The sequence below is a fragment of the Camelina sativa genome, chromosome 12 (assembly GCF_030686135.1).
Source record: "Camelina sativa cultivar CO46 ecotype springtype chromosome 12, ASM3068613v1".
NCBI lineage: Eukaryota > Viridiplantae > Streptophyta > Magnoliopsida > Brassicales > Brassicaceae > Camelina > Camelina sativa.
In genome coordinates, this window is record NC_141891.1 from 9,433,022 (window position 1) to 9,453,956 (window position 20,935).

At 38.8% G+C, this 20,935-nt stretch overlaps 2 protein-coding genes and 1 non-coding gene across 3 annotated transcripts; 2 read left to right on the plus strand and 1 right to left on the minus strand.

Moving 5' to 3' along the window:
• The first annotated feature begins 6,593 nt into the window (after nucleotides 1–6,593).
• On the plus strand, nucleotides 6,594–6,700 carry LOC147930323 (small nucleolar RNA R71). Its single transcript, XR_015576724.1, has one exon. It is a non-coding gene; the product is annotated as a small nucleolar RNA R71 (small nucleolar RNA).
• Nucleotides 6,701–9,721: 3,021 nt separating this feature from the next.
• On the plus strand, nucleotides 9,722–12,342 carry LOC147930324 (cysteine-rich receptor-like protein kinase 24). The gene is made up of 5 exons (XM_087476814.1): nucleotides 9,722–9,869; nucleotides 10,883–10,963; nucleotides 11,536–11,719; nucleotides 11,814–11,849; nucleotides 12,075–12,342. Exons 1-5 carry the CDS (start codon nucleotides 9,722–9,724, stop codon nucleotides 12,340–12,342), a joined length of 717 nt encoding a protein of 238 aa, XP_087332940.1.
• Nucleotides 12,343–17,557: 5,215 nt separating this feature from the next.
• On the minus strand, nucleotides 17,558–20,867 carry LOC104733348 (cysteine-rich receptor-like protein kinase 19). The gene is made up of 7 exons (XM_010452929.3): nucleotides 19,936–20,867; nucleotides 19,710–19,847; nucleotides 19,499–19,620; nucleotides 18,688–18,898; nucleotides 18,366–18,603; nucleotides 18,133–18,286; nucleotides 17,558–18,046 (listed from the first exon to the last, which is right to left on the minus strand). The coding sequence occupies exons 1-7, from the start codon at nucleotides 20,732–20,734 to the stop codon at nucleotides 17,729–17,731; spliced, it is 1,980 nt and encodes a 659-aa protein (XP_010451231.3). The 5' UTR covers nucleotides 20,735–20,867; the 3' UTR covers nucleotides 17,558–17,728.
• Nucleotides 20,868–20,935: the final 68 nt, after the last annotated feature.

A 20,935-nucleotide genomic window follows, 5' to 3' on the forward strand; every position in this document is an offset into this window, starting at 1 on the left:
CTTACAGATTTCCTGGGAGCTTGTTCGGAGCGCAACTTAGGTTCCTCCTGTTCGTAATCACTTCCCTCCTCTCTTGAGTTTGAAGCTTGCGCCGGTCTCTTCCCGCGACTCTTGCTTTTAGTAAACGGATTTGCTGGTCCGCTTGACCCCGCTGCTTGGCCTGAACCCCCAACAACCTCGTCAACCATGTTCTTCATTTCCATGAAACGCCTCGCCATGGATTCGGGGGATGAACGTTCTCCAGCAACACAACCGTATGCTTCTCTCATCTCTTGTATAAGTTCTGTACTTTTTCTGTTTCTCTGAAACATGTAAACTCAAAATTAAGCGTTAATAGATTAGTGAGCCAATAACTAAACCAATTACCGAGTTGAAAATGAAGAGTGCTAAGAGAGAGATAACCGATCGATTCGTGCGCGGGTCGCGGCTCGATTGAGAGTTCATCTGTGGCTCGACAGACAGAGTATGAGGACGGCTCGATTGAGGCAATGAGGGAGAGAGGTACACCGACTCGATTGAGTTAAGCGAGCGCGGCTCGATTGAGAGTTTGAGGGACTGCTCGAATCGTGCGTGGAGGAGAGAATCGAGCGTAGCTCGATTGAGGATGTTCGACCGTGGCTCGATTGATGGTATGAGGACGGCTCGATTGATATGTGCGAACGGTTCAGGCGTGTCAATGTGCGGTAGCTCGAGCAAGGGTGTGCAGTGAGAACGATGGGTCGAGCAGGATTCCGAGAGCGTTGTGCGGTGGTTGCTCGAGCGGAGTTGAACGGTGGATGGCGGACGCGGCTCGATTGATGCTCCCTAGACACGGCTTGATTGTGATGTGCAGCTTCGCCGGAGCGGGTGAAGACGACGGCTCGATTGGTGCTTCTCGGACACGGCTCGGTTGACGCTATGAGGACGTGACGCGCTGCTTCACCGGATGGCTGATCAAGCGGTGTTGAAGCTTGCTTGGGCGGTTGCAACGACACGACGGCTCGAATGGTTGGCGGAGGCGGTTCTAAAGTGCGAGATGAACGTCGTGGTTGGGATGTGATGCCTTTGCTTTTAGTGAAGGGAGCGTGAAAAGTAAACAAAGGGAGGGATGGTGAGAAGTGAAGGCGAGGTGAAGGTTTGGATTGGTTGGTGAGGGGTTAAATAATGAAAGAGGTGGTGAAGATGTCGTGCAAGTGGTTAAGAAAAGGAGTGTGCAAGTGGAGAGATGTGGGAAGATAGGACACAAAGGTGATGTGTCTGGTCAGAGGGAGCAAGGATGGGAGAAGGTGAGGTGATGGGGGAGATGGCACGTGGGAGTGAGGTGAAAAAGAAAAAGAAACAATAATGAAGAATCCCTCTCCTAAACTTTCTTCTGTTCCCACATAAAACCGACACTCTTGACTCTGCTCTCCCTTTCTCGTCTTTTTTTTTTTTTTTTTTTTTTTTTTTTTTTCGTTGCTTAGACTCTCTTCTGTAGATTCCTGAACACATGAAAACCAAAAACAAAAATTAAAAACACAAGAATCCTAAAAATATTTACAGTGATACCTTTGGGATTTCCTCCCAAGTGAGCTTGTTTAAAGTCCCTAGCTTGACTTTTCAGCTTTTTATGCTTTTTGGGTTCATGGAGGAGTACAGAAAACCCCTCTGGGCGGACTTGATCAGCTAAATATTTTTTTACTCTTTGGCCGTTTACAGTGAATTCGCTGCCATCCTTGTTCAGAAGGGTGATAGCTCCAAATGGCAGAACGTCTTTGACTGTAAATGGTCCAGACCACCTAGACTTAAGCTTTCCAGGAAATAACTTAAGTCTAGAATTGAACAGCAAAACCTGATCTCCAGCTTTGAGCTCCTTGACAATAATCTTCTTGTCATGAAAATTCTTTGTCCTCTCCTTGTAAATCTTGGAACTCTCATAAGCATCAAGTCTTATTTCTTCCAACTCATGGATGTCAAGAGTTCTCTTAGCCTGAGCTGTGTCAATATCCAAGTTCAGCAACTTGATTGCCCAAAGTGCCTTGTACTCAACCTCCACAGGGAGATGACATGCTTTACCATATACCAACTGAAACGGTGTTCTGCCTATTGGCGTCTTGAACGCTGTTCTGTACGCCCAGAGAGTCTCGTCCAGCTTGACAGACCAATCTTTCTTCGAAACTCCAACAATTCTTGATAAGATACCCTTGATCTGTTTGTTCGAAACTTCAACCTGACCGCTGGTCTGAGGGTGATACGCAGTAGACACTTTGTGCTTGACCCCATACTTTCTCAGCATGCTCTCAAAAACTTTGTTGACGAAGTGAGTTCCACCATCACTGATCACCGCTCTAGGTATCCCATACCTTGGAAAGATTATACTTTTGAACAGCTTCAAGACAACCTTGTGATCATTGGTGGGGCTGGCTATGGCTTCGACCCACTTAGAAACGTAATCAACTGCCACCAAAATATAGACATTCCCATTAGATGGGGGGTTGAATGGTCCCATGAAGTCTATCCCCCAAACGTCAAATATCTCCACTTCCAGGATCGGATTTTGAGGCATCTCGTTTCTCCTTGTGATGTTGCCCATCCTCTGACAAGCGTCACACTTGGTGATGAAGTTGTGAGCGTCTTTGAACAAGGTTGGCCACCAGAGACCTGCTTGGAGAACCTTCTGAGCTGTCTTGAATGTGGCGAAATGACCTCCATAGACGGATCCGTGACAATGCTCAAGCACTCCCTGCACTTCTCCTTCTGCTATGCACCTCCTGAACAGACCGTCAGAACCTCTCTTGTATAGATAGGGTTCATCCCAGAAGTAGTGGTTGACCTCTCTGAAAAACTTCTTTTTCCTGTAAGGATCCATGTCATCAGGAACTTCTCCACAGACCTTGTAATTCACGAAGTCAGCATACCATGGCGCAGTATCCGAAGTGACAGCCATACAGTTGATTTTTAGGTTCTCAACCCCGGTGTCATGCATCTGCTCACAAACCTGGGCGACCAGAAGTTGTTCCTCAGGCATCGAGTCATCTATTGGAACAGCATCTTCTATCCTCATCCTTGACAAGTGGTCTGCAACTCCATTTTCTATTCCTTTCTTGTCTACTATCTCCATGTCAAACTCTTGGAGAAGCAGGATCCATCTCAACAGTCTCGGTTTGGTATCCTTCTTCGATTAGATGTGTCTCAGAGCGGCATGATCGGTATACACAATGACTTTCGAACCCACAAGATAACTCCTGAATTTTTCGAATGCAAACACAACTGCTAGGAGTTCCTTCTCTGTGGTAGCATACCTTCCCTGGGTCTCGTCCAAGGTGCGACTGGCGTAGTAGATGACATGAAGCTTCTTGTCAATTCGCTGTCCCAGAACTGCTCCAACTGTGAAGTCTGAAGCATCACACATGATCTCAAAAGGATGATCCCAATTAGGAGCTTGCACTATGGGTGCTGAAACCAAGGCTTCCTTGATCTTGCTGAAGGCTTCCAAACATGCTGCATCAAATTCGAAGTCAACCTCCTTGCACAGCAACCTTGTCAAAGGTCTTGCAATTTTTGAGAAGTCCTTGATGAATCTCCTGTAAAACCCAGCATGTCCCAGAAAACTCCTGATGTCCTTCACTGTCTTAGGCGGTTGAAGCTGAACCATGACCTCGATCTTAGCTTTGTCAACCTCAATCCCTTTCTCAGAAATTTTGTGTCCCAGAACAATCCCTTCTTCAACCATGAAATGGCACTTCTCCCAGTTCAGCACCAGGTTCGTCTCCTCACATCGCGTCAATACCCTGCACAAATTTAACAAACAAGAGGAGAAAGTGGAACCGTATACAGAGAAGTCGTCCATAAATACTTCCACTGACTCCTCAATTAAATCCAAGAAAATTGAAGTCATGCACCTCTGAAAGGTGGCAGGAGCATTGCACAAGCCAAATGGCATGCGTCTGTAGGCAAAAGTGCCATAGGGACAAGTAAAGGTTGTCTTTTCCTGATCATTTGGGTGGATAGGGATTTGGAAGAATCCACTATACCCATCAAGGAAACAGTAATAAGGATGACTAGCTAGTCTTTCCAACATTTGATCAATGAAAGGAAGAGGAAAATGATCTTTCCTAGATACAGCATTCAACTTCCTATAATCAATGCACATCCTAGTTGGGATTAACTCATTTTTGTCGTTTTTGATCACAGTTATGCCTCCCTTCTTAGGAACACAGTGTACTGGAGATACCCAAGTACTATCAGAGATAGGATAGATAACTCCAGCATCAAGCAGTTTTAAGATTTCTTTCTTTACGACTTCTTTCAGATTAGGGTTCAATCTTCTTTGGGGTTCAATACTAGCATAAGCCTCATTTTCAAGATTGATCCTATGTGTGCAAAGACTAGGTGAGATTCCTTTGATATCATCTAAAGAATAACCTATGGCTTTTCTAAACTTTTTTAGCTCAGTTACTAGCAACCCCAATTCATCATCACTCAACCTAGCATTCACTATGACAGGATAAGTAGAATTGGTTCCCAGAAAAACGTACCTGAGTCCGGAAGGGAGAGTTTTGAGTTCTACCTTTGGAGCTTTCAGTTCCGACCAGTCGTCAGCACGGGAGTCTGGAATGATCGCGGTCGAGTGGGAGATATCATGTTCTGAACTCTCTGTCTCAACTGCACGTACCTCCTTTGCGTCAGATAGCTGCTCGAATTCCTCTGATCCATCCGTTTCTCTGTGGGAATCTAGCATATTCTTGTAACAAGTGGTCTCCCCATGCAGGAACCCTTCTTCTCCATCCTTGGTTAGAGCAGTTTTGAGATGATCCTCCTCAGCTAGTTCCTCCAACAGCTCATCAGCCAACTTATCCATCTCTTCAATATAGAAGACTTGTCCTCCTATTGTTGGCATCTTCAAAGTATCCTTGATATCAAACTTCATGATGAAGTCATCGCCCAGATTAAGATCAATCTTGCCATTTCTAACATCAATGATGGCTCCAGCAGTCGCTAGGAACGGTCTTCCTAAAATCAGAGGATCTTTAGGTTCTTCATCCATCTCCAGAACCACGAAGTCAGTTGGTACTTCCACGTCTCTGATCCTGACAGGTAAGTCCTCTAAGATACCATGTGGAAGTCTCACTGATCTATCTGCAAGGATGAGGGAGATGTCGCATCCCTTAAACCTTGTGAAACCCAACCTCTTAGCCACAGAGAATGGCATCAGATTCACTGAAGCGCCAAGATCACATAAGCACCTCTCAAAAGACATGGGTCCAATGGAGCAGGGAAGAGTGAATGATCCAGGATCTTTGAGCTTCTTGGGTACAACCTTCTTCTGGATGATTGCACTGCACTCAAGACTTAGTACCACCATGCCTTGAACTTCTTTTGATCTCTCCATCACCAAGTCCTTGAGGAATTTCTGGTAGTGAGGAACAAGTGCGAATGCATCTAGCAATGGCATTCTCAACTCAATCTCCTTGACTTGCTTTTCGAACAAGGCTTTGTACTTCTCAGTAAGCTGCTTCTTGAACCTCACTGGAAATGGTAGAGGAGGCTTGTACGGTGGAGGGATGAACCTCGCAGGTCTGTCTTCAGGAACAGCAGGCTCCTTAACAGCTTCATGCTCGGATTGCTTCACTGGCTCGATTGGATCTTTGACTGCCTCGACGGGGTTCTCCATCTGAGTGTCATCCTGACCAAAATCCTCCCCATCTAATTCCGCACTGTCCTCAGTGACGTCTGGAACTCCTTGCCTGGGACGCAATGTTTTCCCACTTCTCAGCGTAATGGCATTGGCAAACTCCTTGGGGTTCTGAACAGCTTTACCTGGGAATTGGCCAGGCTTTGGTGCAGAAGTAGAAGTCGATTGGCCCTCCATGTACCTTATCTTCGAATTCAGAGTTTTGAATTTGACGTTCAGATCATTGTAGGAACATTCCATCCTCTGACTTAGGTCAGCGAACTTCTTTGCAGTATCCATGGAACCGCTAGCTTGACCCTGAAGAATTTGTTGCATCATCTGCTTCAGTTCTTGATCTGGGGTTGGTGTAGGCTGAACTGGTTGAGGGCGGAATCCTGGCGGTGGTCCCGAGGGAGCTTGGTAATCCTGCTGGAACTGTTGTTTTGGAGCGAATCCCGGATTGTAAGGCACAAAAGGTTTTTGTTGCCCTTGCTGTTGTTGTTGAGGAGGGTACACCTGATCTTGTGGATTAGCAACATTGGTACTTCGGTAAGACAAATTGGGATTCGTCTTGTAGGGGTTGTAACCTTTGTTGTAGCCACCCTGATTCTGAACATAGCTGATCTCTTCACTCTGCTCACCCTCCCCATCTGGAACTTGGAAAGGGTCGTCCTCAGAGACGAAGTGGACGCTCCTCTGCTGGCTCAGCAAGATACGGTCAAGCTTCTCATTTACATTCTTGAGGTCCTTCTTGTACTTCTCTTCAGACCCAGCGTCGCCGCGAAATGTGCGGTCATAATCCTCGTTGTAGTTGCCGTCGGACTGAGCGAGATTCTCCACCAGTTGCCAACCTTCATCGACGTCCTTGTTCAGGAAGTTACCGTTAGAAGCGGTGTCAAGCAGCATACGTATTTTGGGAAGGACACCACGGTAGAGAGTACTCAGTAATGACTCGTTGCTGAAACCATGGTGTGGGCACTGGCTGTGGTAACCCTTGAAACGCTCCCATGCTTCACAGAATGATTCTGAGCTCTTCTGAGTGAAGCTGGAAATCTCATTCCTGAGACGTGCGGTTCGAGAGGTTGAGAAAAACTTGGCCAAGAATGCCTTCTTGCAGCCATCCCAGGTGGTGATTGATCCCTTGGGAAGGTTTTTCTCCCATTGATGAGCCTTGTCTCCCAGGGAGAATGGGAAGAGGCGCAACTTGTAACCGTCCTCACTCACGCCGTTGATCTTGGTGAGACCACAAAGACGGTCGAACTCGTCCAAGTGGTCGAGTGGATCCTCCATAGGCAACCCGTGAAACTTGTTTCCTTGGATCATGGTGATCAGACCACTTTTGATCTCAAAGTTGTTGTTCGGCACTGCGGGAGGGACAATTCCAGCACGCTGAGTATGAGTGTTCGGTGCATCCCCAACACCAATGTTTTGCGGTCCCTGATGTGGTTCATGCTGTTGTTCCATAGTGACTTGTGCGGGATGATCAGTGGGTTGACGAGCCTGTCGTGGGCGTTGCAACCGATTGATTTCGTCAATAACAGGAACGAGATTTTGATGCCCTCTTGATCTGGTGTGCATGCAAGGTTGCAATCAACAGGTACCTGAGATGCAAAACAAACAAGCAGAAAACCAAAGCAAGTCAGTACTCGGAATGATAAGTGTAACAGAACTTAATCTTGCAAAACTTGAAATCTTAAATGTAGCAAAAAGAATCCCAATTGGCAACGGCGCCAAATTGGTACTAGGATTTTTGTGTCTCCTAGTAGGTCTCAATTAACCTTATGCGTTGTAATACTTAAGGTGTCAATCCAAATGGGATGATGCTAGTCACTCAAGATGCAATCAAGAAGTCACAAGTTAAGCCAATTCAAAAAGAGTGTTTTTCTAACAATCCTAGAGTTGTCAAAATACAAAACGGAAATGAGTTACAGGAACAGAAACGAAAATGTATGACAAGAAGCAAGCAAGAATAAGTGAAACCGAAAACGATTCTAAGCATGAACAAATGAAACAGTCTTGGGAATGTAATATCAATCAAAAAGATAAAAGTCCTAAGGATGGGAGTAATTGATGTCGGTGGAGTATCCTAGTCTACAGAGTGTTTAACATACCACAAGCAAACTATCCCTAAACAATGAACAACACAACTTAGCTAATCCAATCTCTTGACAAAAGCTACTCAGGCTCAACCACTTCCATACCTAGCTCTCGCTAGAGAAACATGGTTGAGCAGGCATGACAAACAAGTTCATTCACGTCAACAAACATCCTAGACAACTAATCTCTTAGGCTAGGAACGTAAGTCTCTGGCACTAGTTGGTCAGGCATTTCATCAAACACCTTTTGGGTGTGGAAATGTCTCGAACCTAGTCCCAATTGATCAGAGAGAAACTAGTATTTCTTATTCTAGTCCAGAAGGGAATCATACAATCAACGCTTAAACACTCTACATCCTAAGATCCTCCACCTAATCTATCCCATCCTCAAGAACTAACGCACTACTCAGATCCGAAAATCATCATCAACAATACAAACTCAGAAAACATTGAAACAAGCATTCCTAGATAAGTAAAAATGTGAAGAACAACTTTGTAGAAGGAATCAAATCAAAATACTGAATAAGTTCAAAGATCTCAAGATACAAAGTCAGAGTACGTTTTTGGTGGCTAGGGAAACCTTACAAAAGAAAACGAGATAAAAAAACTAAGATGTCCTCAACCAAGACTTAGCAAAATGTATTTATAGTAAAAACATGTAAATCCCTACAACATAAAACGACAAGGTGAAGCGTCGGTTTGGGAATCTCCTGAAGCGCATAAGACGGAACGTCTTCCTGACATGTGCGGTCGAGTCGTGTGTCGTCTCTCCCTAGGGTGAGGTCGAGTGGAATGAGTAGGAGTGGCTCCAGTGGTGTGAGTGAAAGTGGCTCGAGCATGGTCTGTGAAAGTGGCTCGAGCTGGGTGTATACGCATCCACTAAAACGATGATAACTCTTGAACCACACCTCCGATTGGCTTGAAATAAACGGCATTGGAAAGATGACTCAATTCTCTACAACTTTGATGGAGACGTCAAAAGCTGAATCCCTAGACCGGTGGCTCGAGTGATGGCTCGATTGTGGAAGCGAGGAGTAGCCCGATTGTAGAAGTGAGGAGCGATCGAATGTGGAAGGGAGGAGCGCTCGATTGCGGAAGTGAGGAGCGCTCGATTGCAGAAGTGAGGAGCATGGCTCGACTGTGGAAATGAGGAGCGCTCGATTGCAGAAGTGAGGAGCGTGGCTCGACTGTGGAAATGAGGAGCGCTCGATTGCAGAAGTGAGGAGCGTGGCTCGACTGTGGAAATGAGGAGCGCTCGATTGCAGAAGTGAGGAGCGGCTCGATTGTGTGCGCTTCCAACGTCTCCTAAACACCTGAAAAACTCCGAAATGCACAATGTATGCAAGGATGATGTAGAAACTTCCTAAACATGCAAAATGTACGAAAAAGGTTCTAAAATGATGCAAAACACATAGTTGTCCTAGCTAAATGCATGACAAACACAGGCTAAGGAGATGCAAAATACAGACATATCATCAAGCAAGAAGATCAAGCAACACAAGCAAGAAAATCAAGCAAGAAAACATGCAACAATCAACAAGCAACAAGAATGACAATTCATGCAACTTAGATTGTTCTACAAGCATGTAACCAATTTAAGCAACTTAAGCAATTTAATGCAACAAGTTCATTTATGCATGCAAGCCATTTTTAAGCGATTTAACCCATTAAATCCTCTAAGTCCAATTATGCGAGCAAGCTAACCTCATCTAATTTAATGCAATAAAATTGCAAATAAACTTCACCAATTTAATCATGATTCCGATTTTAAGCAAGAAATATTGCAAGTAAAATCCTTCAAATTCAAACATGCATGCAACCCTTCTTGTCCAAATCTTAAGCAAGTCCAATTTACTTAAAATGCATCCAAATTCATTTTCTCATGGTGATTCCTAGCTCAAATTCTATGTGCATTTAAACATGAATCTAACATGAATCCTACCATATTTTGCATGCACTAAATTAAACTGATTCTAACATGAATCTAGTCTAAATGCAGCAAGCAAATGGTACGTGCAAAGATCTAAAGATCAATGCAGCACCGCACACAATTTACCGCAGAACTCACTCTGATACAGCTGATGATGATCAGACTTCACTGCACCGCGGATCAGACAACACCCTTCTTCGCGTCAGACAGCGTCTCTTTCTCGTCCTTTCTCTCGGCAACAGCGTTTCGGCAGCGTCGCCCTCTCGTCTATCTCTCGGCTCCAAGAGAGAAAAAGAGTTTGGGCCATATTTATAGGTCGAGCATCTCCTCTTCTTCCCTTAGTGCGTTTTGCCATTTGGCAAAACAAGCTCTGCATGCGGCGTGTGTAAACCAAACGCCGGCCACTTGGCATGCATGAGCTTGCATGTGGGGCGTGTATTACACTCGCCCCTTGCATGAAATTTGGTTGGTCCAACTCATGGGAACTCAATAAATATGTCGCCACTTTCTTCCTCTTAGAAAATCGATCGATCATCCCCTTCGTCCGACGGATCCGATAGTTCTCGGCATTTCTCGGTCATCGCTCGGTCTTGGTCTGGACCGCCTTCGGTTCCTCCGGACTCTTTCAGTCTTTCTCGGACAACTCTCGGTCATTGCCTGGACGTCTTGGTCTGCTCTCGAACATCTCGGTCTCCTCTCGGGCATCTCTCGGACATCTCGGTCTTCACTTGGACATCTCTCGGACATCTCGGTCTTCTCTCGGACATCTCTCGGAAATCTCGGTCTTCTCTCGGACATTTCTCGGACATCTCGGTCTTCTCTCGGACATCTTGGTCTTCTCTCGGACATCTCTCGGACATCTCGGTCTTCACTAGGACATCTCTCCCACGTACGCAATTTTCCGCGTAAACCACCAACTCTCGATCGGTCTTAAGGTCTCGATCGCACATCCGGTCACTTTGGTCTCGGCTCGGCCATCTTCCGACTCGCGAATTTTTCATCGGACTTCCTTCGGTCTTTCTTCTTTGTTTTTCTTCCTCTTCCTTTCTAAGTTTTTTCTAGGTCATTTTTTCGAATTTTTATTTTGGGATTTCTGCCCTTAGTGAGGGTCACTACAAATCTCTTTGGTACAAGAAGAAAAAAATTATAAGGGTCATATTCTCTGAAACCTTAATTAGTTCTTGATCTTATAGTCTATTTGGTTGGTATATGGGATTTGTGCAGACCCAAAAGAAAGGTCAGCTGATTTGACAAGACGATACAACATTATCAAGGGAATTGAAGATGCAGTTGCTGGAACAGCTCGTTGTGCAGAATAGAGAGCTGTGATGAAACATGACACTGCATCAGACCACAAACTCATGTTTTGATGACAAGGAAGCAGAGATGACGTTTCAAAGCCAGACTGGACAAGATGATGTATAGAGGGAGTATGGTGACTCAGCATTGAAGATAGAGCTGAAACAAAGGCGAGGTGATATGAAGGATATTCATATCGACATTTAAGGAATGAAGGATCTTGGGAAGCATGTCATTGCCTTAAGAAAAGTACTCGAAAGATATTCTAGTTAGGATCTTGCAAGTTTGGGTATAAATAGTCTAGGGCTTGCCACAGAAACGAGCTAGCACTCTAGAATCATTGTTGAGAGATTGTAAAACTTCAACGCTAATAAAAGAAGCTAAGAAGGTGAGTGTTGAGTTTGTTCTCTTGGATCTACACAAGGGTGTGTTTAGATAGATAAGAGAAGAGAACTTGGATTCAATCTTTTGAATACTATTTTCTCTTAATAAGATTGAGTAGAAAAGCGTTGACTTGACATGTTTCCAAGCGTGTTTCCAAGTGTGATCCACTGTTGTGGTTCTCTATACCTTTTCAGGAATTACTCGAGGGATTTTATATTTTCATCAACATTCACGGGTCACAATCATACACCATGACCTCAAATCGGATAACATTCTCTTACATGCCGATATAAACCCAAAAATAGCTGATTTTGGTGTGGCTAGGAATTTCAGAGTGGACCAAACTGAAGCTACCACTGGAAGAGTAGTTGGAACATCGTAAGTAATATTCCATTTTACTTATAATCTGTTTGTCTTTATTGTTGATTTGTTGTTGATAAAACTGAAAGTGATATGACACTCTATTTTGCAGTGGTTACATGCCACCGAGATATGTGATGATCGGGCAGTTCTCGACAAAATCTGATGTATATAGTAGCTTTGGAGTATAGATTATGGGGATTATTGGTGGAAAAAAGAATAGTAACTTCAACAAACTAGATGGCTCAATAAGCAACTTGGTCACATATGTAAGTATATTTCCAATGCTATCTCAAACTGTTCTAGTTCTCTTAGCAATGATCATGGCTCTCAACTTTCAGTTTATTGATAAATGACTTGTATATGTATGGAGGATTTGGAACAATGAATCATTGTTGGAACTTGTAGACGCAGCCATGGGGGAGAATTACGATAGAAATGAAGTCATCATATGTATTCACATCAGGTTGTTATGTGTTCAAGAAAATCCTGCTGACTGTCCAACGATGTCTACAGTATTTCATATGCTCACTAATACTTCAATTACTCTTCATGTGCCTCAACCACCAGGATTTGTCTTTAAGGATCAGATCCAAGCCAAACCCATTAGCCGAGAGATTGCAGCCTGGTCGGTCTACTAGCATGTCTTTTGCTTGCTCTGTATCGATCACGTGTCTTAGTCGAAAGCACGGCTAATCTCTGTGGTGTATATTATTTCATAAACCAAATATTTATAAAGAAATCTTATATCAGTAGGCTAATATCGAAATGTCTGAAATGGATCATTATAAATTAATCAATCAACTAGCTTATTTGATTGATAAAAAAACCTGAAATGCTACGCATGCATAGATCATCTGAATCATCTAAGGAAAAAGAAACTGGCAAGGAAGAGATCTGTTTCTGTTTCATATTCTTCATAAGTTTCAGTGTCATCCTAATTTTAGTAGGAAGTTATGTACGCATTAATATATATATATATATATATATATATATATATATATATATATCTTATATAATAAGAGAAGGTTTTCTCTAACTTCTTCTAAAAACATGACACCTGGCTAACTATATTTCTAACACGTGTATTTATATGTTTTAAAAACCCATCCATTTTCCTTCAAACTCTGGGCCCCAACCAATAACTTAAAATTCAAACCCAAATTCAACATTCCACCTCAGATCAGTGACAACGCTTCAAACCGCGGTCGACGAAGGTCCGTTAATGTTTACCTCTCTAACAGGTTCGTGTTTATCTCTCTAACAGGTTCGTTTCTAAATCCAATTGGGTCTCCTCATTGCTTACGCTTCATTCCCAGTAAATCTCTAATTCAGCATCATCTTGATAAACTTTGGTTTATTTTGTAAAATTCTCCTAAACTTTGGTTTATTTGGTAAAATTCTCCTGTGCACCATAAAATTATAATCCATTACAGACCCACCACCTATTTCAATCATATGTAACATTAATTTGTATGCATCAACGTTTTCAAAAAGTTTGAAATCGAGTTTCTAAATTTTGTTTAAATAAATGTGTTAAGTTCCGAACCATACATATTTTTGAATTTATTTTTCAAAAATTTGCTAAGATCCTCCCCATAAACTAGAATAATATGAAGCATTACTACCATTGGAATATTTGTTTTACTTACTACAATCTTTAAGGATATCTCAGAATCCCATTATAGGAAAATCATGCGTTTCTCTCTTACGTTTTGCTCTGTTTGATAACCTAATAAAAATACCAAACGCCTATGATTTTATGGTTATTAACATTTGATTATAATCCCTGATTTCTCTCCCAAAAACATTGCATTAAGTTCCTTTTTAAATAACAACATTTCACGACAGCAACCTTCTCTGTTACACCATGGGCAAAACTAAATTATAATAACAACATTTTTAATATACTTTATTTTATTTATATCTTATATGGTGTATAGTTTGCTTTAATAAAATCACATTGTTACAAAAATATATTTCTTCCAACTTTTTAGTTTTAACATATATTTTTTAATGAAAGCATATACCATATAGCTTAAAAATAAAACTACTAATCAAACCAATTAAAACAAAAAAAAAAAATTCATACTTTTAAAGTAAAAATTGAAACCAAGTTCATTTATGATAGAATAATTTTAAAATATATTTCTGACTAAAGAAGGAGGAAGAAAAAATAGATGTTTTTTTGGAGGCTGCATATATTTTTGGAGGCTGCATATATTTCTGACTAAAGAAGGAGGAAGAAAAAATAGATGTTTTTTTTTTTAGTTTTATGGGCCTGTAATTAATTAGATATAATTTAATTAGGCCCAAACAAAAAAATACAGGTGTCAGAAATATATGAAGCCAAGTGTCATCTCCTTAGCAAAAGTTGAGAAAAACCTTCTCATCTTATTTGGAAAAGATATTCAAGACTTAGTAAGATAATATTTCTTCTTATATGGTGTATAGTTTGCTTTAATAAAATCACATTGTTACAAAAATATATTTCTTCCAACTTTTTAGTTTTAACATATATTTTTTAATGAAAGCATATACCATATAGCTTAAAAATAAAACTACTAATCAAACCAATTAAAACAAAAAAAAAAATTCATACTTTTAAAGTAAAAATTGAAACCAAGTTCATTTATGATAGAATAATTTTAAAATATAGAATATGTACTAATAAATTTTAAAAAGTACATTGTGTTCAATAATCAAATATATTGTAATAAAGACAAAACTCAGACAAAAATAAAACTACTGATCAAACCAATTAAAACAAAAAAGTTTTCATACTTTTAAAGTAAAATTAAAACCAAGTTAATTTATGATAGACTAATTTAAAAATATAGAAAATGTACTACTATATTTAAAAAATCACATCGTATTCGATAATCATATATATTGTATTAAAGACAAAACTCAGATAAAATTAAATTGTATTTAATATTACATAAGTTACCGTTTGACTATTTTTAAAACGTATGTACTATAAGAAAATAAAAATAGCATAATGGTATCATAACATAACCTTTAGTTTTAACATAGAATATATTTTCTAATGGAAGCATATACCATATAATCTAAAAATAAACTACTGATCAAACCAATTAAAACAAAAATAAAATTTATACAATATAAAATAAAAATTGAAGCCAAATTAATTTATGACAGAATAATTTAAAAATATAAATTATGTTCTAATATATTTTAAAAAAATCAAGTTGTATCCAATAATCATATATATTATATTAAATACAAATAAATTATAAGTTACAGTTTGACCGTCTTTATAATAAAATTAAATTATATCTAATATTCTATAAGTTACAGTTTGACTGTCTTTAAAACGTATGTACTAAAAGAAAATAAAAATAACATAATTGATTAATCACCCCATAAAATAATAGAAAACAATAGTTTCACAAAATAATTTAATGGTAACTATAGTATTTATTTTAGAAAATAGAGATAATATATCGAATTTAAAAAAGATTAAATTTGACACACTTTTCTTTTCATGAGTTTTATTCAAAATTTAATGTGAGATATAGTATAAGATATTTCATAAATTTTTATGACATGAGCCATATTTTAATATGCATTGTTCCAATTTTTTTATGTTAAGGATGATTACAAGATTAGAGAGGAAACATTGGAGCATATGATAAATCGTGAGTACACTTATTAAATATTCAAAATAATCATTGGTGATTCTTCTGTTACCTTGTAAAACATATTGTCTAGATTCATAATCTCATTACTATAGTACAAAATTCAGGTTTTAGAAGTTTAGTTTATTGATTGGATGAATTTGAGCCGGTCTGATTTTTTTCTCGCAAATATCTTATTTTAAAATCATCAAAATCTGATGGAAAAGTCAACATATAGATATTATAAGTTTAAATATAGTTAATTAAAAAACATTTAGATGTAAGTTAAAATAATTTAGAAATGTAGTCATGTCAGAAAAATAATTGGAATGTATCTATTGTTGATATCAATTTTTCTAATTTTGTCTTCCCTTCCATCTACACTAATTGACATGTTGGAGAGTTCATTTTTTAACAATTAAAAGACCATAATGAATAAGAATAGAGACAAGGACTGAGAAATAACCCATCATCATAGAATTTTAGCACATTTTAAGCATTCATATTGAGTCTCTAATTCACAAGATATTTGTTAGGAGGCTAACCGAAGAAAATCAAACCGTAGCAACATATTGTGGAGTCAAAAAGAAAATCAAATATTAAGATTGAGTTTCAAAAATATATAAAGTTGTAAAACCACTCGCAAAAAGATAAAAATTTATTAATTATTTTTCCTTACGATTGAGACTAAAACATTATTTTTTAAATTTATGTTCATGGTTACTGAGTTTCTATAATAATTTCGTGATTATAGAGATCTAGCATTTCATATAAGTCTTGATCACATCTATATATTATAGTTTTAGAAAAGATGTAGGGAAAGATGAGATTTATCTGGTAATATTTGTAAACAATTTTCAATACTCAATTTTTCGTTTCGAATATCTGATATATGGTCTCTACACAAACTTCATGTATGCTAAGACTATCTCCAATATATATTCTATATTTTACTATAAAATAGAGCATAGTTTTTTCAATGTATCAATCTATTTTATACTAGAAAATGGAGTTAGTGTAAAAAAGTAAAGCTGCATACAGAGTAATCCCACCATTTACTCTATTTTAGAGTAAGATATAGAGTAGGGTTAGAGCAAATATTACTCTATAACAGAGTATTGACTTTAAAATAGAGTGGGCTTGAAGATGCTCTAAGAATCTAATAATTTATCACAAAATAATAAAATCCAAAACAACAAAACTTTGAGGGATTTAATTATTTCAATCAAAAAAGTTTCCTACATGTTTTGTTTATTTTATTTTGCGTCCAAATATTAAGAACCATATATATAAAGGAACAAATATTAAACAAATTTTTTTAAAAATCATATTAAAAAAGAAGACATTACAAAAATATATATATAAATTTAAAATATATCATAATTAATAAAAATAAGATTAGGTATATCTCGCGCATCGCGCGTGCCTATTTCTAGTATATATATATATATATATCTTTGAACTAAGGTTATCATAATATTAATATACTTATTTTCAAGAGGAGAAAACAAAACTATTCAACTGAGCTTCAAATAAGTTTTTTTTTTTTGTTTACCCTTAAATTGGTATTGCTGTTGGTTTCAGAACATGTGTTTAAGACAGAAGGTCTGTGTTTTTTTCTATTTTTTCCCTTTCATAGTATCTGATGGATCATTGATGGATTGAACTTTCAAGCTACACGATTCGAGCTATATGACCATAGGCATAGCTAGGGACAAAAAAAAGAGTTAAGCTATTTATTAGAAAGAAAAAAATCATCCGCTTGTTGTTGCAATTGCTTTCTCACAAGCTTGGACATATCTTTTTCTTTTGCCTCAGGCAAAAATTGGAGTTGAATCTCCCAGTATATTTATATTTTATCATCTTCAGTTGCAAAACGAATGGGAGATTCAACTCCAATTTTCGTCTGAGCTACTATCATATTTTGTTTTCGTGACTTGATCACTGAGATGATAGGTCACCAAACTTTAAAACATTAGTGTTAGGTCATGAATGTTCAATGGTTTTTAAGTCGATTTTAGATTATATTTTTTTGGCTTATTTTTGATTTTGGTTTTTTATATTTCGATTTTGCAGAAAGTAGAAAGAGAAAACAAAACCTAAATGGATGGAACAAAAAAAAATCGTTTGTAAAAGTAAAAAACTCAAAAATTTGGTTTTTGATAGTTGGCTAGGTCCTAGCCGCTAGGAACTCCAAAAACTAGATTCACCTACATTTTCGAAAAAATCTTTTTTTTTATTGGGTAAAAAACGAAATTTTGAAAAAGTAAATCCAAAATAGTTTTAAAAATTTGAAACAATCAAGGCCTTAGACTAATCTTTGTTCATAGTCAAAGCTTAATAGTCTAGAATCATATAGCACAACTTGTAGTCAAAAGTTTTTTCGTCAACGAGGAGCAACGCTAGTAATGGAAGCATCATCGATTGAACAGATAGCAAGCCTATCCACGGATGTACCCACTTCTCCTACTTGTTCATGCCTACCCCGAAAGAAAAATCCAGGTTGTCTAGGAACGGCAAGAGCCATCGAGCTAGTAGTGAGCATTTGGACGATTGCTGACATAGTTGGACGATCATCAACATCTTCTTGAACACATAGTAAAGCTATATGTATGCACCTGGTAATTTCGTTTGTTTGATAATTATCTCCAAAGGATGGATCCACAAGCTCTAATGGCGACCCATTGCTCCACAATCTCCAAGTCTATTGAAAATTTTAATAATATATACTTTGGTCAAATCAAATAAAGTAAAAGAAAGAAAATTAAAGTTTCAAGGCTTTATACTCACATATGTAACCAAGTTACAAACGGTACCATCCATTTGATAGAGACTACTGTTCTTCATGCCGCTTATAATCTCAAGAACTAAGACCCCAAAACTATACACATCTGATTTCATGGAGAATTGGCCGTACATCGCATACTCAGGAGACATGTAACCACTGCCACAATTTTAGTTTTTGAGTTGATTGAAACATATTACGGTCTATAGATGAAATAAATGGCAAGAGTAATACTTACTAAGTTCCAACTACTCTTCTTGTATTGGCTTCCGTTTGGTCCATTTCAAAAATTCTAGCCATTCCAAAATCTGCAACTTTTGGGTTCATATCAGCGTCCAAGAGGATGTTGCCCGCTTTAAGGTCACGGTGTATAATTGTGAGTCTTGAATCTTGGTGAAGATAAAGAATTCCTCTAGCAATTCCTCCAATAATCTTGTACCGTCTTGCCCAGTCAAGCTGTCTTTGCATCTTAGAGTCTGCACATGCGTATTTAAAATGTTAGAAACAACAAACCGCATGCAATTTGAAGAATTCTAGGCTAAGTATCGAATTTAACTGACCAAAAAGAAAGTAATCGAGGCTTTTATTGGGCACAAACTCATAGACAAGTATCTTCTCTTCTCCTTCCAAACAAAAACCAAGCAGCCTAACCAAATTTCTATGCTGAAGCTTTGCCACAACAACAACTTCGTTTTCAAACTCTTTTTCACCTTGTCCTGATGTCTTCGATAGCCTCTTCACCGCAACTTGTACTCCACTAGGAAATGTACCCTACAAGAGTAATGTATTTATAAAATAATCGTTAATATGGGAATTGGCTGTAAGATTAATCATGAAACTGAAGATGTTTCAACTGCAACCCTGTAGAAGTTAGTTTTTTTTTTTTTTTTTTTTTAAATTTACATTAAAGACTAGAGTTTGTTTGTTCCGCAACTCTATAAAATTTGAAATGAGGAAGGATTTTGTGTGTGCTGGTACTGTGAGTATAGAAAGATTCTTTGCAAGTACAGGGTTGTTACCCTGATCCAATACATCTCATTGATCAATGTTTTTGTGTGATATTTGATTTGGAAACAGGGAAAACAGAGTATTGTGTGGGAGGTGAAAAAAATTTACATGACCACTACTGTGGTGAAACAAATCAAATTTTAAAGACTTTGTCAAAAAAAACCTTACCACTCTCTCGGTTTCCAATATAAAGCTTGATGTCATCTGTTTCTATCCAAAACCGAGGAGGTATTTGACATCGTTTTACGCAACTTAGAACATTACCAAAGTTTAAAACCCTATATTAATTTACCCTAATGTATATGATTCATTTTTTACTTGTAGATAAAAAGCTAGAGTGGAAGCCCTACGCAATGGTAATACCTTGTAAACTTCCCCGAATCCACCTTGACCTAGCTTGTTACTCGGCAAAAAGTTACCCGTTGCTGCCTCAATGGCCTTAAAGTCAAACTGAAGTGAGCCAGCAGTGGTAATATCATCCCCATCTGTAGAAACAACTTCAACAGCTGAATTTAATATACAAACACAGCAGATTATTCATCCGACCTATAAAGAGGATCAATCAGTCTTTTACCTTCAGCAAGTGGTTCCGTCTCATAAATTGTCTTTTTTCTCTTAGCCCGGACACGAAAAACAGCTACCAAAAAAAGAAGAACGGCAGTGATTGGAACAAGAACAGCAATGATTATGATAGAGGAGTTTCTGCCTTTTCCTGTATTCTCAGAAACAACTTAATATTAGAACATATGAACCCTAAATTTAGCAAATTTATGTAATTAAAGGAAAGCGACTGTTCAGACCAGGTTGTGGTGGAGGAGGAGCTGAATCCAGCTGCGGTTGATGACCTTGACGTGTTCTAGCGGCGGTTTCGTTGTAAAACCGGTAGAGCTCGTATCTTGAGTTACAACTTGGCCCAAGAAATCTTCCCCCAATTTTGTCATTGGATATTTGGTTGATGCCTTCTTGCAGACAGTCTAAGCAGTCTTGTTCCGTCAGATCAGGAGTGCACTGAACCATTCCGTACAAACTCTGTATTGAAGTTAAAGCGATTTTTCTCACAGCGAATTTTGCGGGACTCCTTGCGGCTTCAATGGCGGCTAGATTCATGGGGGACAAGACCAAATCTCTGAACCGATCTTGTTTGACAGATGTAAAATTCACGATGCTAGTCAAGAAAATTTTTCCATCGGTGTTGAGAGTGGAGAGTATACTCCTGTTGGAGTATCTGAGCATACACTCATCGTAATAGACCACGACCTCTCTCTCATTCGGACAGCGATTGAAGGTGTCGTTGACGGAAAAGGTGACGCAGCGACGACAAACTTCCGGCGATAAGTCTCCACGGCAGAGGAAAAGTCCAGTGACCCTGTCCGGGGCTTGTCCCACCGTGGCGTTTTGGAATCCGGTGGAGTAAGGGACGTTACGGGAAGAAAGAGACGACAAAACGGTTCTGAGATTGGTTAAGTAAATGCTGTTTCTTGAGTAAGTCGTCGTATTTGGACAATAATGACTTATGTAAGAAGGATCTTGAGCAAAAGCTCTGAAGATAGTGAGGAATGAGAAAAGGAAAAGGGAGACAAAAGAGGCGCGAGAAGACATGATTGGTTTTTACTTCGATTGGTGTTTATTATCGCTCAGAATCCGATGTATGAAATAAATTGATTTTTGTTCTCGCTGATATGCGTGAAAGAGAGGCTTTTATTACGAGTGAAGGAAAAATCAAAGTCAAGGTAAACGGTCTCTTGTTGCTGCTTCTATATATTACAAGCTTGCGAGGAGGCATAATAAGAAATTTAAATT

What these genes read in the sequence shown, in the direction of transcription:
- LOC104733348 (XM_010452929.3), bottom strand. Translation starts at nt 20,734, where the DNA reads ATGTCTTCTCGCGCCTCTTTTGTCTCCCTTTTCCTTTTCTCATTCCTC. An exon ending in GATTCGGGGAAGTTTACAAG is followed by an intron (nt 18,899 to 19,498) that starts GTATTACCATTG and finishes TTACTCTTGTAG; the next exon opens with GGTACATTTCCTAGTGGAGT. An exon ending in CCTCGATTACTTTCTTTTTG is followed by an intron (nt 18,604 to 18,687) that starts GTCAGTTAAATT and finishes ACGCATGTGCAG; the next exon opens with ACTCTAAGATGCAAAGACAG.
- LOC147930324 (XM_087476814.1), top strand. Translation starts at nt 9,722, where the DNA reads ATGCAGCAAGCAAATGGTACGTGCAAAGATCTAAAGATCAATGCAGCA. An exon ending in GGAAGAGTAGTTGGAACATC is followed by an intron (nt 11,720 to 11,813) that starts GTAAGTAATATT and finishes TCTATTTTGCAG; the next exon opens with TGGTTACATGCCACCGAGAT. An exon ending in AGATATGTGATGATCGGGCA is followed by an intron (nt 11,850 to 12,074) that starts GTTCTCGACAAA and finishes ATATGTATGGAG; the next exon opens with GATTTGGAACAATGAATCAT.